The sequence below is a fragment of the Protopterus annectens genome, chromosome 8.part0 (assembly GCF_019279795.1).
Source record: "Protopterus annectens isolate FY-2018-M chromosome 8.part0, PAN1.0, whole genome shotgun sequence".
NCBI lineage: Eukaryota > Metazoa > Chordata > Ceratodontiformes > Protopteridae > Protopterus > Protopterus annectens.
Genome location: NC_056741.1, coordinates 637,773,860 through 637,793,085, shown reverse-complemented (window position 1 = coordinate 637,793,085; position 19,226 = coordinate 637,773,860). Strand labels below are relative to the sequence as shown.

At 43.6% G+C, this 19,226-nt stretch overlaps 1 protein-coding gene across 1 annotated transcript in view; it reads left to right on the top strand.

The window, feature by feature from the left end:
• The window catches only part of CCDC22 (coiled-coil domain containing 22), a 645,106-nt gene that overhangs the window by 345,884 nt on the left and 279,996 nt on the right, over positions 1 to 19,226 (top strand). The window contains exons 12-13 of the mRNA XM_044080125.1: positions 7,785 to 7,886; positions 8,875 to 8,982. Of these exons, the coding sequence (XP_043936060.1) occupies positions 7,785 to 7,886; positions 8,875 to 8,982 (210 nt within the window). The remainder of the gene's footprint in view (positions 1 to 7,784; positions 7,887 to 8,874; positions 8,983 to 19,226) is intronic.

Below are 19,226 nucleotides of genomic sequence, written 5' to 3'. Positions count from 1 at the left end.
CTCCTAAGCCAGTCGCCGGTTCTCAGTGAGGTGCTTTTGCAGCCCCTGATACCCGCTACTTTAGAGTCGCAGGCTGCTACTGACTCCCACGTGGAGTCAGCCATGCCGCTGGAAACTCAAGATATTGGAGCCTCGGACACTATTCCCTCAGATGGGTCCGGAGCCACTGAGCAGGCACCGGCTTCTGAGGGTGTATTCAGACCTAAACATCTTTACATTAAACTGACTTCAGCTTCAAAGGCAAAGACTAAAGCACCTTCTAAAGCAAAGAAACAGACTCAAGAGCCACATGGACAGGCCTCTATGCCCAAAAAACAGATGGTCAAAATGGGCGAAGACTTGATTGCCTTGATCAGGGGTTCCCATCCCCCTCCAGATAAGAGGCCTAGGCAAGAGACTGACTATGAATCTTCAGATCAGGTTTCTATTTCTTCTGATTCTTCTTTTGATCAGGAATCAAAGATCCAAAACCGACGACGAGACTTCTGCTAGGCCTGTCGCCGGTTCGCCGGTTCTCAGTGAGGCGCTTTCGCAGCCCCTGATGCCCGCTGCCTCAGAGCCACAGGCTGCTTCCGACTCCCACGTGTAGCCGACAGGGCCACTGGAAACTCAAGGTATTGGACACTCGGAAACTATTCCCTCAGATGGGTCCAGAGCCACTGAGCAGGCATCGGCTTCTGAGGATGTTTTCAGGCCTACACAGTTATATGTGAAACCTACTTCAGTTTCAAAGGCAAAGACTAAAGCAACTCTAAAGACAAAGAAATAAGTACAGCATTCTCCTGGACAGGCCTCCATGCCTAAAAAACAGATGCTTAAAATGGCCGAAGACCTAATTACTTTGATCAGGGGTTCCCATCTCCCTCCTGATAAGAGGCCTAGGCAAGAGTTAGAATACGAATCCTCAGACCAGGTTTCCATTTCCTCTGATTCCTCCTCTGAACAGGAATATTCTCTTCCTCCCTGTGAGGATTCTGATGCTGAAGAATTTATCCCTTCAGCCTCTCCTCCCGAGGAGTATTCTTTTGTCATTTTGGAAGCCAGAAGGCCTAGTACTAGAAAATCTTATGCTGGAAAATGGAAGAGATTCTGTGCTTGGAACCAGGCACAAGGAACTGATACACCTGTACCAAATATTCCTCAGATTTTGCAATACTTAACTGAGATGATGGGCAAAGGCCTATCTTTTTCATCAATTAAAATTCATGCCTCTGCCATTTCGGCTCATTACAATACAGAGCCACCAATCTTTTCTCATCCCTTGTTAAGGCAGTACCTCAGGGGAGCCAAAAATGTAAGGCCTCCAAGGAGATCACCAATACCTGCATGGGACCTCAACTATGTCTTAGAAAAACTCGCCCTGCCTCCCTTTGAGCCAGCTGCTACAGCTGATATAAAGTTTTTATCTTGGAAAACAGCTCTGCTCCTAGCAATAACTTCTGCAAGACGAGTTTCAGAGCTGCAGGCACTCATGGCGGTGGAACCGTTTTATCACTTTTTATCCTGACAGGGTTTCTCTGAGGACAAACCCGATACTTATTCCTAAGGTGGTGTCCAGTGTGGCTCTTAACCAAACTATTCATCTGCCAAACTTTTATACAAATCCACAGAACAAGGGGGAGAGAATTCTGCATTCTTTGGACGTACACAGACAGCCTACATTCTACTTGGACAGAACCAAAACTTTCAGGAAGACAGAGCAATTGCTAGTGGCATATGCTGCAGGATCACATGGAGAAGCCATCTCTAAGCAGACCATTTCAAAGTGGATAGGCCACTGCATTCGTTTCTGCTATTCACAGCATGGCAAGCCAGTGCCTAAGGGCATTAGGCCACATTCAACCAGAGCTGCAGGCACTTCAGCAGCCTTCCTCAGGGGAGTACCTACCAAAGACATTTTAGAGGCTGCTACTTGGAGTTCAGTGCACAACTTTACAAAGCACTATCATCTGCCACTCTACTCTAAATCCAGGGCAGGCTTTGCCATTGCAGTTCCGCAGGGCCTCATAGCCGCTTCTAATGCTGTTTAGCTCCAGCCTCCCAACCATAGCTTTGGGACTCTACCCAAATGTAATGACTGCAACAGTGAAACACGAAGAACATAGTACAGTTGTGTACACTTACCGTAAATGTAGATCTTCGAGTGTATTCACTGTTTCAGTCCAGGTTACCCACCCACCATCCCCCTTTTTTCTGCTGGAACTTGTCTTTCCTTCTCTGATTTATACGACCTATGTGGTGTATTTACTTGTAGGTGAAGGTAAAGTTTATATTGGTGCATGTATTTTTATATATTTATAAATTCTGCGTACCCTTTTAGGGGGCACCTGACATCTGGGGCAAGAAAAACTGAAGAGAATGGCGTCGGCTGCTTATTTTATACCCCTGACGACTTGACGTTAGGAAAGGGGCGACATCAACCGACGCAGGACCCAAGACTTTGGAATTCAGGCCGACTGAGGGCAACCTGCCAGCAGGATTACCCAAATGTAATGACTGCAACAGTGAATACACTCGAACATCTACATTAATGATAAGTGTACACAGCTGTACTTTTTTCATGGTGGTTACCTTTGCTGGGGGGGGTTGGGAGGTATGTGGATTTCTAAGGTGATTAAGTTGTGGTTGGATCTAACCAGGGAGGAGCTGACTATTGGTGTAGAGCAACGGTCGCCCATGTTAGTAATGATCAGGTTAAGGATGTTGCTACCTGTAGTGGGGGTAAGAACGAGCTGGTCAAGGGCACTGGAATTAATAAACTCAAGGAAATGTTGGGCAAGTGTGTTGGTACATGAGTAGTTTATCCAGTTAATGGAGGGGTAGTTGAAGTCGCCTATTAAGAGAGTGTTAGGTTGGTGATTAGTGTTGTGTTGTGGTCAAGTGCATTTCTGCCTTGGAGGTCTCTGCTGCTTGGGTAGATTTTTATTGAGAGGCTCCGCGAGGGTGGGTGTGTGATTTGTGTTTTTATGTGAAGGCAGTGATGGTGTGTGTTCTGGAGGGCTATGTGTTCTATGTGGTATGGTGCAAGTGCTGACCTTCTCCTCTTAACCAGCTACTCCAGTCTTGGCTGGAGAGTGCGTGGCTTCCAATTTGGATATGCAAGTGCATCTGTCGTAAGTCTGAGTGTTGGAAGGTAAGAGGAGAAGGTTGTCGGTGTACATGAGGCAGTTGCTACATTGCCTCAGGATGCCCAAGTTCACCAGGTTAATAGGAGAAAGCACAGGGAACTGACCTTTAGACATGCCTGGAGGGTTGGGCATTGATAATAAGTACTAGATCTGTTTCCTTGTATAACCTTTAGTGCTGGTAGCACTTGTGTGCTACAATAATTGCTAGAAGAAGTCTGGTAAAGTGCTAGACTGATAAGCTAGTATATGTGCAGGAGAGGAGAGAACTAGTAGATCTAAGGGAAAAATTGAAGAGCAGACTCTGGCACCCTCAGAAGTCTTCATACAGTCCTGGATACAGCAAGTCTGTATCTGGACTAGACTAGTTACAGGAAAGGTGGGAAATGAGAACAAACGCGTGCTTTTAAACCAGAAAGTTGAGAGAGATGGTAAAACTGTCCAAACTGCCAATAAACTACAATTTCTGGGCCAGGAACCACTCCACTTGTGGTAGGTAGGCTACTAGTGCTTATCTCTTCCACTGATAAGCTAGAAGGCTTCCCTCCAACACAGAAAGGCTTGGTGGGGGGGGACAGAAGCTTAGTCTTGGACACAGCAAATCTGTGTCTGGACTACACTAGTTACAGGAAAGGAGGGAAACAAGTGCAAATGCAGGCTTTTAAATCAGAACGTTGAGAGAGATGGAAAAACTGGCCAAACGGCCAATAACTGCAATTTCTGGGCCAGAAACCACTAGTTTACCTATTGCTTACCACTCCCACTGATAAGCTAGAAGGCTTCCCTCCAACACAGGGAACTTGAAGAACTTGGGGGCTCAGGAGCTTGCAAACAGTCCTGGATACAGCAAATCTGTATCTGGACTAGACTCATTACAGGAAAGGAGGGAAACAAGCTTAGAATTTAATTTATTTTTTTTTTTGTACTAAAGTGGAAAAGGAGAAAGCTGGAACAGAAGGTAATTCAAGGTTAAGTGGGTTGGCCCTCAGAAATGTTCTCTCTCTCTTAGGTAGAATGAACTAATGACACTAGACTGGGAGAAGAGTCCCAGACCAAACACACAGTATGAGCAGGCAACTGCAAAGCCATCAAGTATAAGAACAAGACAACAACAGGGAGGGAGGGTAGGATCCTATTACAGCTACTAGCTGTAGCCACTAAATGAATGTTTTAAACAGACAAAAGGTGCAAGGAGACTCTAGAGAATGCTTTTAACTGCAAACATATCAGTTATATGATACCTGACTAGAACACAGAAACCTCAGAAATGCACAGAAAAGCACGGATAGAGCACTCACTACTAGAAAATGCAGTCAGTATGAAAAAGCAGTTTACAGTTAAGTCATTCAGTAAACATGCAATTAGAGTAATGAAACAATATCTAGCAATGAAAAATACGGTTAAAACAGTATAGAACAGTACATAAATGCAGTGAAACAGTAAAAAAAAGCTTTATAACAATGCAAAATGTAGTAGATTAACTCTATAGCACAATTATAAGCATTACAGAAGTGCAATTCAATTAAGTAAGTGTAAGAAATAATGTATCCTGGTCTTGGAATGTTAAGGAATTTCTTCTTAGTCTCAGTAATGAATCACCATCCACAGCCTGGTAAATGCCTTTTTTGCGGCCACCAGAATCAAATTTAGCAAGGTCCCACCATGTCTGTGTGATTTCTATTATGCATCACAGCTCAAAAAAAAGTCATCTCCCTAGTTACACCAATTTGCCCACTTAGCATTTCTGACAGAGCAGTCTGCATGGAAGTTTTAAAGTCTGCCAACCCATTGCACTCCCAAAAGGAATGATCACCTCCCTCCTCCCCATCACATCTCCAGCACCTGTAATCTGCCTGAGGAAAAATTCCTGGAGTCCACTTGGGGTATAAAAATACCTATGCCAACACCCCCAAGCAAAACCCTGAATCTTCTAGACTTTGTTGCATATTTGGGAGCCAAACATATATAACCTCCCATTGTTTCTTTGTGAATTGGTTGTCCAGTCTGTCTTCCTAATCCCCATGCAACATTACTCATATCTCACCAATCATCCCTTCTTCAACAGCAGCCTCTGTGCTGGCCTCCCACATAGGAGCCTCCCATCCAACTTTCTGTTTATACTCGGACACCACTCCCTGACAAAGAAGGCAGTGTCCAGCTTGCAGTCCAAACACTTTCCCGGCCTCCTCTCGCTCCCATACCACTCCCCCTCAATCATCTACTCCCAATACTCTGGCTCCCTCATCGGCTTCCTCCAGCAAACTGCATACCCTTCCTGCCCTCTCCCCATACCCTCAGTTGCAGCCATCCCTACTGACAGGACCTCCCCCTTCATTCCCCTGCTGTCCCATTTCCCAGAGCACATTCTGTTACTTTGTGAATACAGTACTCTGCATGGTTATCGCAATTCTCCCTAAGGATCAATATCCAAAATCCCAGTCTCCCCTCACCTCCCATGTTTCCCCCATTTCCTCACATCCCCCTCCACACTAACCCATAGCCCTCTGCCTCTGCTATGTACAGGAGCCGCAGTTGTGCAACTTCAGAATACCTCTTCACATCGGGCAATCCCAAACTGCCTTGCTTCACTGGAAAGACCAACTCCATCCCACCTGACTCCTGCCCTCTTCCCATCCCAGACAAAATCCTTCAACTCTTTGTCAACTGCTATCTACAACTTCTCCTCTGGTTGACAAAAACATAGCTGACCTGTGTATTGAACTAAAGGGACTAGAAACACTTTCACCGAGCATATCCCACCATCAACAGCCACAAAACAGAGCCTGCAGTTTCTCAGTTTTTGTATTACCTTCCATCTGGTCTCCTCCCACACATGCCCAGCTGCCACAAGACAGTCCCTTCTAACTCATACTTCTGAACAGTTCATTATGTCATGTCCCCACAAATATGGACTCCACTGAACCAGTTCATATGTGGGCATACAGTGTACAGCCATTGCCTCTGTCCCATCTTCATCAATTTTCTATCCTAAAAATACTTGAAACAGTCTTCGAGCACTCCACAGCACTGAAATGTCTCCCTCAAGTTCCATCAGGCACAAAATATCGTCTGCAAACAAAAGCCTACTTCTCTTTACCTTGACACCACACCCCAGAATCCCTGAGTCTCTCATCCTCTTTGCCAGTTGTTCGAAGTATAACAGAGGTAATGTAGAGGAAAGTGGGCACCCCTGCTTGGTTCCTCTATTCCGAGTTTATCAGAGTGGAACTCCTTACTTTACTTTTTGCCTCTGATCCCTCATATAGCCTCCTGATTACCCTTGTTATTGTGTCAGGGAATGCAAATGGTTTCATTGTCTTACTCATAAAATCCCAGTTTACTCCATCAAATGTTTTCTGTGCATCAATATCCATCAGCAACAGTGGTATTTTCTTACATTTTGCTTCCTTCTGGATCATCATTCTGTTGTTGTTAAATGAAATGTTTCCATTCCCTCCACAAAACCACATTGATCCATATCTAACAATTTTGGCATCACTGTGAGGTGCTAATGATTAAGAAAATGCACCGGACAGAGTCAAGTTTAGAAAGAAGCCCTTGGTAAGATCCCAAATGTGCTGGAGGTGTTGTATTCCACTGGGCATATTTGAGGATCCTACAAGATGAGCTGGAGACTATCCGAATCCAGGTATGGAACTACTGAAGCTGTTGCTGGATTTAAAAAAAAAAATTTTTTTTTCTTACATTTTTCTCCAACTTTCTCCTTATTTGTGTATTAGTATAGATTTTGACATGGAAAGAATTCCTGCGTGTATGGCTTATTTTGCAAGATTAATTTGGATGAATTCCCAGAAACCACTCTTGAATATCTCTCAAGCATAAATAACAGTAGAGAATCGATTATCTGAACTAATTGGGACCTAGGGTAGTTCGGATAATCAAACATATAATTGAACCGGATAAAAGACTTCTAAAATCTTGTTTTTTTTTTTTTTTTTTTTCTGCACACAGGAATACACTTTTCAGTCATTCAGCCATTCCAGTGGACAGTAATGAATATTTTTCACACATGAGCTGGCTACAAGCTTAAAAAAACATGCTCAGCGAATACATATTTACATATTCAACTTTATGATTTTTCCTACCCGAAAACTTTGGAAGGCTGGTTCGGATAATTGACTTTTCAGATAACTGACGTTTGGATAATCGACTGTCTACTGTAATGCAGCCTCACCAAAAAAGAAAAAAGGCTAAGTTAAATTTCCATACCCAGATAATCTTAGTTTTTGTCTGAAATTATAATCTGAGCTATTGTTTGAAGCCTACAGTTGACCAGTGGTAATGTCTTTCAGCTGTCCAGAGTTTTGCAGAACATCACTGATTTTTTACCTCCTGTTTTTGCCCTGTTCAAAATAAATTGATTTTATGACAAATCAGTTAGGATTACAGTAATTCAGTAATAACAGACGTTAGTTTCCATTGCTCTATTAATTTATTAAGTGACTAAGTAGTATTTAAAAAATGTCCTTGATTTTTGGACTTGTATCCCTTCAGTATTTTATTTTTGTTCAGGATTCTTAAGAAGTTAAGAGGTATGTCAATGTTGCATATTTTTTTTGTATTTCGGTCTGAGGGCCAAGATGTTTGACTTCTTCCTGTTTGTAAAGCATTGTATAAAGAGCAGATATTTATTTTCAGCTGAAGTCCTCCCATCAATTGTCTCAGATTAAGGAATTACATGAAAAGATTAAGCAAGCAGCTGAGGATTCAAAGAGAAAAGATGGTCTTTATAAACAACTGGTGAGTACCTACTCTGCCTGCAGAGTTTTATTTTTTTTTTTTTGTTTCAGACAATTCCATTTATTTTATTAAATGCTAAATGTAAGTAGCATTTCTTCTGGTATTTTCATTTTCTTCCCAATTGCCCACTCCCCCCAAAAATAATACAGTCTTAGGTTTTGTTTGATGCTGGCATTAAATTATTTTCATGAACCACAGTTTCTGCCCATGTTATTTTTTCAGCCATCTGCTTGCATGGTGTTCTGCTCCCTTTGCTTTCATTTAAGTGTTATGTAATCATGAGCCATTCTGTACTTGTTTGTTCACATGACTGTATGTCTGTGCTGCATGACAGAGACTTCTCTGTCTATGGGGCATGACAGATTTCTTTAGGGCAGTCTAACACCTGTCACCCAAGCAAGTGATGGCTGCAGGCTTTGCCCATGTGATTACTGCCGACTCTAAGGGATCAAAATTTGCTTGTTGAATCTTCATCCACATTGGATCCACTGTGTAAGTCTTGATCATGTACTTTAGTTCAGGATATTAACATATGAAATTGCTATAGGCAAAAAGGAGCGTCTTTAAAACTCAGAAGTAGGTCTAATGGAAACCAGACACTGCAATACATCAGTATTATCCAGAGCAATTAAAGTGACTTGAAAGTACAGAGAAAGCTATCATCAAAGGAAGCTAGTGGTAATGGGCAGGCATATTTTAAGTTTTATTTCTGTTCAGAGCATTTTGTTTATTGTTAATGTTTAGCATAGTTAAATATGGGTAACTACTTTCCACTCCTCCATCAAGATGTATTGCTGTGTGATTGTGGAAGACTACTAAATGTACTAAGTGGCTTTTTCCTGTTGAATTTTGATGACTTTTTGCTACCTGAGTTTGCTCTCTTTTCTGCATCTCTGCTGAATTGCATATAGTATTGTATTAATGAAGAAGAATAAAAAATCCACATTCTTGCCGTTCAAAAACTGAAGGTTATACTTGTGTCTTTTAGCTAAGTGAGTATGAAGGCCTTCCAAAGGATGTCTCGAGGAGTGCATACACACAAAGGATTTTAGAGATTGTAGGAAATATTAAAAAACAGAAAGAAGAAATCACCAAGGTAAGATGCTGTGCATAGCTTTGATTTTCGTTTTTTGCTGGATATTGGCATGCTGCTAAGTTTCATGTGTTTTGTAGTAGAAGGGCAGGAGTAATGTTTCAGTCTCGATCAAGTGGAAATCCAGACTGCTGAGTCACTGTATTTTAATCAATGGCATTTATGAAATTATTAATTTCATTCAGAGTATAATTGTGGAAGTTCAGTACGCTCAATTTTTCTCCATGTTTTTTGCCTGCATCCTTCCAATTACAAGATTCAAATGTTTTTCATGTAGAACCTGTCTATGTTTGCAGGATTTTGCAGTGCTGTCATGCATCCCACTTTATCTAAAAAAAAAACATACACAACTTTTAACATATTTACACTGGTATGGCACATAACTCATTGCTAACAGTCCGTCTTTTCCAGGGTTCATGTCTTATGGACATGCAATATGCTTGGATTTCCCATGTATTATCTTTCTCTCTTCTGTTACTGCCTCATAGATCTCCTTTTATTTTTTTTTTCCTTTGGTGGAGAAGCAGGATGTCTTTTCTCAGTTTGCAGGATGGCCGCCTATCAATAAGTATAGATTTTTAGTGCTCAAGAAAATCTTTCCGATTTAAAGTGGGCTGATTGCACTACCGGCTCTTGTCCTGTTTAGCTCATCATGGCTGAGTATTTATAAAGTGGAACATCCAGAATGTGGGTATAAAGCTATTTATTGGTCTTGCCTTCAGAAGGCCTATAACTTAGAACTGAGAAGCCTGGTCCTTGTGTCCTTCACAAAATTAGAGATCACTTTAAAGCCTGTAGTATCCCCTCAACCCTGAAGGAATTTGGAATTCACTGGTACGAGGTCGGATGGGTTGTAGGGCAGGATTTTCTAACTTTGCTGTGATGTGCATATCTAAGCAGTGGAGTAGTTCTCCTAAGTAAGACTCTACATACTTCTACATGCAGTAATAGCTCATTTCTGGGTTTTGTTTGGTTTACAGTTGTCATTCTTGCTGAGATATTCTAAGGTGGTGGTAGACAGAGCCTATTTCAGGAGGTTTCAGAAGTGTATTTCATTTGACTGAACCATTCCAACAACTGATGGACACAAACTTAGAGGGGAATACATGGCAGCTTATGGAGTGCTACTTCATTTTGCTTCAAATCAGTGACCCACATCGGTATTCACAAAAATAAGAAAAAGATGCCTGCCTTCACTCCTTCTCTGCCTGTATATGCTGACTACAAGAACATTTATGTTGGTGTTGAAGGGAACTTTTCTGTATCTCCCAGTTTCCATGATCTGGAGGTTATCATTGCACCTTTGATTATGTAATAAGTTGATGTTTCATGTCTGACATGGGACACAACAAAGTTTGGTTGACAAAAAAGGTATTGGCTAGAGGGGTAGGAATGCATCACAGTTATCTACCCATCTCTGTTTTTTCATTAAAAACATTGATACTGGCCTCTGTCCTTTAGCTTACTTGTGCCAAAATCAAAACGTATGGCCCAGCCTGTGATTTTTCAGGCTTTATTTCTTTACATAGAGATGCAGCAGCCAACTGGAGTTTGGTACTGGAAGGAGTATTTGGTTGAGCGCAATGTATAGAAGTCAATCTTTGGGCAAATTCTCTCATTTGACAGTTTTACAAGATATACAAATGGAAGTTTCTTTGGATAGTATTTTGAGAGTCATGTAATCCTTGTATAGATTTTCCTCCATCACTGAAGATGAATCTGCTTAATTATTATTATTTACTAGCAGTAGACGGGAAAGAATTTCTGTTTGTGCTACATTGGTGGAAGTGGGGAATTCATTTTATCTTCTGTTTTTTTCGAGTACTGTTCAAAGCAGAATGACAAAGCTTGTTCAATGCTGATAAACCTATGCGGTGGTAAGTGAATGAATTTATGCATGTTTGCCTCTTCTAATTCTTCACTGAATGCTGAGCAAAGTCAAGTGCCACAGCTTGTTCAGTGGTAACAAGCCTGTAACAAGCCTGTACTAAGAGAACACTTGTTTTCCTCTCTCTGATGATGAATCTAGTAGAATCTGCTGTAATCCTTTTTATTCTGGAAGTGGATATGGGCAGGATCATAGGAAGTTACTAGACTATTGGCCCTAAGGCCCTTACATGCCTAGCGAAGAATTTAGCCCATGTTCCGACAAGTCAGCACCTGATTTATTATCAGGATGCATTAACCAATTGTGTTCTGTTCATTTACATACCTCGCCGTTTTCTCCTTACCCATAGTTAAGTTTTTTAGATGATGCTATACAGGATGCTATAAAAACTTATTTGGCAAAATGAAAAAAAAAAATGTCTTTGTAGTCCTCAGTCCAAAAAGGTGAGCTCAAATCACCACAGGGAGAGAGAACAAATACACTTTCAAATGTTTTTTTTCTGAATGTAGTAACTAGTACAACAGGCTTTTGCAAAAGCTTCATCAGGTTTACAAGTAAAATCTCTCCTAGATCTGAAGTAGTTAACTTCATTCTGTCTGCACATATGGGTATACGGATCCGATTTGGATCTGAACCGGCAAACTTTTCAAGCATCAGCTCCGAGCTTCAAGCTCCTCCCTTATTTATATTACATCACTTCCTCCTATCTAGCTGCAGATCTCGTTTGCCGCTCTATGAGTCAGCATCGTGGTCTCTGAGCTCTAAGCAAGATGGTAAGGTTTTTTGGTCTTATTAGTGTAGTTGGGTGTGAATACCTTTCCCTTTTTTCCTCCCTTCTTCACGTTTGGTCGTCGTGTTAGTTGTAAAAAAAGAAGTGTTTGTGTAGTACTGTTTTGTAGTCAGCTGCAGTCATTACAGATGGGTTATCCTGCCGTCAGGCGGGTCCTCGGTCGGCCGAATTCCAAAGCCTAGGTCCGGCGTCAGTTGTCGTCGCTTCTTCCCTGACGTCAGTGAGGCAGGGGTATAAAAGAGGCAGCCGACGCCATTTTCTTCAGTCTTTCTTGCCGCGCGGTGCCCGAAGCAGAAGCAGTTCGCAAGTGCCGGTCGGCCAGCTCCTGAGATTTACGAAAGTATTTCAGCCGAAGTCTTTTTTAAAGCTAAGTAACCCCGTTGGGGAAACTTTTCTTGCCTCAGACCGATGTCAGACAAAGTTAATAATTGCATTTCTTGTGGGAAGCGAATACCACATAAGGATTTTCACTCTTTCTGTATACCTTGCTTAGGCCCAGACCACGACGTCTCGGCCTGCCGTTTTTGTGCTAGGTTCAACAAGCGCACTATTAAGCGCCGGGCGGAGTTCGCCCTTCATTATTTTGGCAAAAAATTTAATTATATCATGTCGTCGGATACACCGACACCAGTTTTATGCAAAAGACGCAAAGATAAGGACCGTCATCCGAGGTCCGCACCGAATACTGAGACCACGCTTAGGCTGACTGCCGGTTCTCCGGTTCTCAGCGAGGCACCTACGCAGCCCCTGAATACCAATGAAACTATTTTACCGGTGACTTCAGTACCCGAGGTCGCATGCTCCTCGGTCTCCATTCCTACTGCAGATACCGACGCCACTCTTGGCGGGGAAACTCAAAATTTAGTCAGGCCTACCATTTCTGAAGGCGTCTTCAGGCCTTCCACCTTCTCTATTAAATCCTTCACTAAATCTAAAGCAGCCATGAAAACTAAAAAACAGGGTCCTCAGACCTCCTCTCAAGGCCCCATGCCTAAAAAGTAGATGCTAAAAATGGCTGAGGATTTGATAACTCTCATCAGGGGTTCTCAACCCCCCTCTGACAAAAGACCCGGATTGGAGGAAGACTACCCTTCCTCAGACCAGGCTTCTATTACCTCAGAACATTCTGAGGACCAGGATTGTGCCTATTCCCCTTTCGAAGACTCTGATGCTGAGGAGTCTATTCCCTCGGTCTCCCCCCCCCCTGAGGACTACTCTTTTGGGGAAACCCTGCATACATTGAGGGAACACTTTCACTGGGAAGGCCAAGATTACTCAGATTCCAAGAAAAGGCTCAGGGAATTTCTACTGCTCCCCCAGCATAGGCCCCTGGCTATACCTCCTGTTTTAGATATTTTGGATGATGTGTACACAGAAGCCAGCCTTAATCCAGATTCTTTACCTCCAGCCCCTGTTAAACCAGACAGGTATTACCGGGTCTCTGATTCTCACCAGTTCCTTTATAAAAGCCATACCGCTGACCCAGAAACTATTTCACAGGGTCCCAAGGGAATAAAGGCCTCTACTGCTAAAAACCCTTTACCTTCAGAGAGAGATTCCAGAGCATTAGAAAGGTGGGGGAAAAAGGTGTATACATCTGCCACTTTAACCATGAGGGCATTAAACTGTCAATTCCATATGTTAAAGTACCAACAGTTTTTGTTATCTCAGTTGAAAAGCAAAATGACACAAACAGAACAACCAGATTTGAAAGAGTTGCAGGATTTGTTGCATGGTGCAGAGCAAGTGGGTAAACATACCTTGCAGTGTGGTTTTGATGCTTTAGAGGCCTCATGTAGAGCTGCTGTCACGGGGTCTGTTATACATAGACATGCTTGGCTCAAAGAGCAAACCTTACCAGATCATGTCAAAGCAAAGTTATTAGATGCACCACTTCAAAAAGATGTATTGTTTGGTGTTAAAGCTGAGGAGGTACTAAAGAAAATGGAGGAAAAAGCGAAATCTATGCAAACAGTGAAAGATTTCCTGCAGGTACAACCTCCACGCTTCAGCAGAAACTGGCCTTCAAAAATTGGTCCTTTCCAGCCACGGACAGACCTCAAAGGGGCAGATACAGACGCCCAAGGGGTAGAGGGCAACCTCAAGGATCTTACAGAGCAAGACAGTGGCAAGCACCAACCCCAAGAGGTGGAGAAGATAGATCACAGTCATTTAGAAAACAGACACAATGACTTCCCCCTATGCCTGCCAAGCAAAGCTTTAATGGCAGCACCTTTGGGCGGAAAACTGGCATTATTTTCAAAAAACTGGCATATTGTTACAAAAGACAAATGGATTCTGGACATTATATACAGAGGCTACAGGTTCCACTTTCACACCCTTCCAAAAATGAGAAGCATGCCAAACCTGCCACAAAATCAAAGGGCAGAGGCACAAAGACAAATTTCCGCGCTCATGGATATGAAAGCGATTCAAGAGGTACCTGCAAAAGAACAAGGTCAAGGTTTTTATTCCAGACTATTCCTGGTACCAAGGAAAGACAAAGATTGGAGACCTATCTTAGACCTATCCATCCTAAACACATATCTACAGGTGCCAAAATTCCAGATGCTCGCATTACAGCAGCTTCTTCCCATGCTGGGCAAGGAGTCTTGGCTGGTAACATTGGACCTCAAGGAGGCATACCTGCATGTCCCTATCAGACAAGATTGCAGAAGATACCTCAGATTTCTTGCAGGTTCAACCCATTACCAATTCTCTGCATTGCCCTTTGGCTTATCTACTGCGCCCAGAGTGTTTACGAAATACCTGGCATCAGTAATTGCCTTCTGCAGACTACAAGGAATACAAATCTACCCATATCTGGACGACTGCCTGATCCAAGCGGACAGCAAGGACATTCTATTGCAGCATCTGGCGTTTGTAATAAAACTGTTAAACTTCCTGGGATACACAATGAACAAAAAGAAATCAAAACTAATACTTTCTCAACAGATAATTTTCCTGGGTGCCAGCTTAAATACAACCACCCAGATGGCCTACCTCACGCCAGACAAACAAGGGCAACTGTCTCAATACTTCAGCAAAATGGCAACTTTCACTAGACTAACTGCAAGGAAAGTCCTGCAGGCTCTGGGATTCATGGCATCTTGCATCCTACTAATCCCATGTGCAAAGCTGCATATGAGGAAACTACAATGGTACCTAAAAAACTTATGGTCTCAAAACAGCCACAGCTTGGAAACAATTATACCACTCATTCCATGCCTTCAAAAGGAATTTTTGTGGTGGGCTCAAGCATGCCAAAGAAACACAGGTCTCCCTTTCTGTGTACCTCAAGCAACTCAAATGATCACAGCGGACGCCTCAGACTACACCTGGGGAGCACACATGGCAGATCAGTGCATTCAGGGAAAATGGTCCCAAAAAGAGAAGCACCTACACATCAACCAAAAGGAGATGCTAGCCGTGCAAAATGCTCTTATGACCTTCAAAGACCTACTGCATCCAGGCCAGCTATTGATAAGGACAGACAACACCACAGTCATGTGGTACATAAACAAACAAGGGGGAACTCATTCATACCCCCTGTGCAGGCAAGCCATGACCCTATGGAACACAGCACTGGAATTGCAAATTCAACTACAGGCACAATTCCTGCCAGGGAAGGAAAACACACTGGCAGACAACCTAAGCAGAAATATGACAGATCCACACGAATGGAAGTTGCAGCCTCAAATTTTCTCAAAGATAACTCAGGCATGGGGACAGCCAGACATAGATCTATTTGCTACCCACAGAAATTACCAGTTGAAAAAATTTTGTTCAAGGACCTATCATCCACAGGCCTGGAAAGTGGATGCATTCTCTTTCAATTGGACAACATTGACAGTCTATGCCTTCCCGCCTCTTCCTCTACTGACCAAAGTTCTATTAAAAGCCAGAGCAGAGAGGCCACAAATGATTCTCATTGCTCCAGACTGGCCACGACAACACTGGTATCCGCTCCTAAAGAGCCTGACACACTCCCCACCATGGATCCTACCTCTAGTACCTCTTCTGTTGTCCCAGCACAACTACAAAACCCTTCACAGCCTGCTCAGAACCCTAAATCTAGCTGCATGGAGAAATACCTTAATTTCCCAACAGACTCTCCTCTCCAAGGAGGTGCAGGATGTCATCTTGGAGGCCAGAAGACCTTCTACTAGAAAAGCCTACTCCGCCAAATGGAAACGATTTTATTCCAGGAATCAAGAAAAGGGCCAGAATCCTTGGGTAATAAATATACCTCAAATTTTACAGTACCTAGCTGAGATGTTAAACAGTGGCCTTTCCTTCTCCTCCATCAAGATCCACGCTTCAGCCATTTCTGCACAATACAACACAGGCCCTCCTTTATTCTCACATCCTCTATTAAGGCAGTTCCTCAGAGGGGCAAAAAATATAAAACCCCCAAGGAAACCACCAGTTCCAGCTTGGGACCTCAACTTCGTATTGGAAAAGATGACCCTGCCTCCCTTTGAGCCGGCTTCTTCAGCAGAGCTACAATACTTGTCATGGAAAACAGCCTTCTTTTTGGCTATCACCTCAGCACGCAGGGTTTCGGAACTGCAGGCCCTCATGGCTGTGCAACCATTCATCATTTTCCATCAGGACAGAGTTTCCTTACGAACCAAAACTACCTTCATGCCAAAGGTAGTATCCAGTGTAGCTTTGAATCAGACTATCCACTTACCTACCTTTTATCCAAATCCACAGAACAAAGGGGAGAGACTACTACATTCCTTGGACATTCACAGACAACTTCGTTATTACTTGGACAGAACAAAGCCATTCAGGAAATCTGAGCAACTCTTTGTGTCCTATGCTACAGGTGCTCAAGGAAAGGCTATTTCCAAACAGACAATTTCAAAATGGATAGCCCACTGCATACGCTTTTGTTATTCATTTCATGGAAAATCTGTACCTGCATACATCAGATCCCACTCCACCAGGGCCACAGCTACCTCTGCAGCTTTCCTCAGGGGGGGTCCCTACCAAGGACATTTTGGAAGCAGCTACTTGGAGCTCAGTGCACACTTTCTCCAAGCACTACCACCTTCCACTATACTCAAAATCTAGAGCGGGCTTTGCCAAAACAGTCCTGCAGGGCATCCTCGCTCCTCCTAGTTCCACTTAGTGCCTACCACCCTTACTTAGCTTTGAGATTCTACCCATCTGTAATGACTGCAGCTGTATGCACGATGAACATAGTACAGTTTTGTACCTACCATAAATGTAGATGTTCGAGTGCTCATACAGCTGCAGTCCAGGTTAACCCCCTCCGTCCATTCTTAGGACAGGCCTTATGACAAACACCTCTATCATACAACCTATTTGGGGTATTATTTTATGGTGTATTTGCTTGCAACTACTGTTTTTTTGATTTATCTATATTGCATGTTTGCATAACATTATGTTTTGCCTTCCTTCTGGGGGCACCTGACATCTGGGGCAAGAAAAACTGAAGAAAATGGCATCGGCTGCCTCTTTTATACCCCTGCCGCACTGACGTCAGGGAAGAAGCGACGACAACCGACGCCGGACCTAGGCTTTGGAATTTGGCCGACCGAGGACCCACCTGACGGCAGGATAACCCATCTGTAATGACTGCAACTGTATGAGCACTCGAACATCTACATTTATGGTAGGTACAAAACTGTACTTTTCCCGCCTAGGCCCAATCCTTTGTTAAGTGTGTGTGTGTGTGTGTGTGTGTGTGTGTGTGTGTGTGTGTGTGTGTGTGTGTGTGTGTGTGGGCCGTTAGGGCTTTTAGTGTTATCCACTATGGCTGAACAGCCCAAGGTTCCTTTTTAAGAAATGCACAGAGTGTGGTCATAAGCTCTCACCAGCCGATGGCCACACTCTGTGTGTTCTATGTTTAGGGGTCACCCATCTGTCCGCATCCTGCGACATTTGTTCAGGCTCTAACCCTAGGGCACTTAAGGATCGTCGGGCTAAGCTTGTGGCTAAAGGTCTGGCATCTGCCTCAGTTTTATCCCCAGCCAGTGACACTGTGCAGGCAGGGACTCAACCTCCCACCAGGCCTGCTACATCGGATTCGTCCCAGAGAGGTAGGGACAGAAGAGAAAAGGAGAAGCTCCACAAGGAGAGGGACAGGCCCAGAAAAAGATCACCGGACAGGGAGTCCTTTTCCAGCCTCTCTTCTAAGGCACCCAGATGTTCATCGTGTTACACTGCTGCAGTCATCACACTTGGGGTTATCCTGCCGTCAGGCGGTCCCGCAGTCGGCCCGAGTTCCAAAGTCTTGGTCCGGCGTCGGTTGCTGTCGCTTCTTCCCTGACGTCAGTGCGCCAGGGGTATATAAGATGCAGCCAATGCCATTTTCTTCAGTCTTTCTTGCTGCGCGGTGCCCGATGTAAAAGTAGTTTGCAAGTGCCAGTCGGCCGACTCTTGAGATTTTCATTCCGAATCCAGAACCGAAGTCTTCTACAAAGCTAAGTACCCCATTGGGGAAACTTTTTCTTGCCTCAGACCGATGTCAGTAAAAGTTAATAATTGTATTTCTTGTGGGAAGCAAATACCTCATAAGGATTTCCATTCCTATTGTATCCCATGCCTAGGCCCAGACCACGACGTCACTGGTTGTTGGTTTTGTGCTAGGTTTAACAAGCGCACTATTAAACGTCGGTTTGATTTTGCCCGACATTATTTTGGCAGAAAATTCAATTACACCATGTCGTCTGAACAACCGACGACCGGAATACACAAAAAGCACAAAGACAAGGACAGGCATTCGAGGCCCAAAACTGACGACGAAGCCTCTGCTAGGCCAGTCGCCGGTTCTCCGGTTTTCAGTGTGGTGCCTTCGCAGCCCCTGACGACCGCTTCTTTAGAACCACAGGCCGCCTCTGACTCCCACATGGAGATGGCTGGGCCTTCGGATACACCAGACTTCAGACCTACCGAGACTAACCCTTCTGAGGCCTCCGGAGTAGCTGAACAACCCGCAGCTTCAGAGGGTGTTTTCAGGCCTACTCAGTTAACCATTACATTTTCTGCTAAATCTAAACCAAAGAAACTACTTCAGCATTCACCAGCACAGGCCTCCATGCCTAAGAAACAGATGCTCAAAATGGCCGAAGACCTAATTACTTTATCAGGGGGTCCCACCCTCCTCTTGATAAAAGGCCTAGACAGGATGCAGACTATGACTCATCCGACCAGGTGTCCATCTCCTCAGATTCATCCTCAGACCTAGGATGCTCTTTACCCCCTTTTGAGAATTCTGATGCTGAGGAATCCATTCCTTCAGCCTCTCCGCCAGAGGACTACTCCTTTGGGGAAACCTTACATACCATGCAGGAGCATTTCCATTGGGAGGGCCAGGATTACTCAGAATCCAAGAAAAGGCTCAGAGATTTTCTTTTATTACTTCAACACAGACCCCTTGCTATTCCGCCAGTGTTAGATATTGTGGATGATGTGTATGCTGAATCCAGCTTAAATCCTGATTCTTTACCTCCAGCTCCAGTTAAGCCAGACAGATATTACAGAGTCCCTGACTCTCACAAATTCCTTTATAAAAGCCCTGTTGCTGACCCTGAA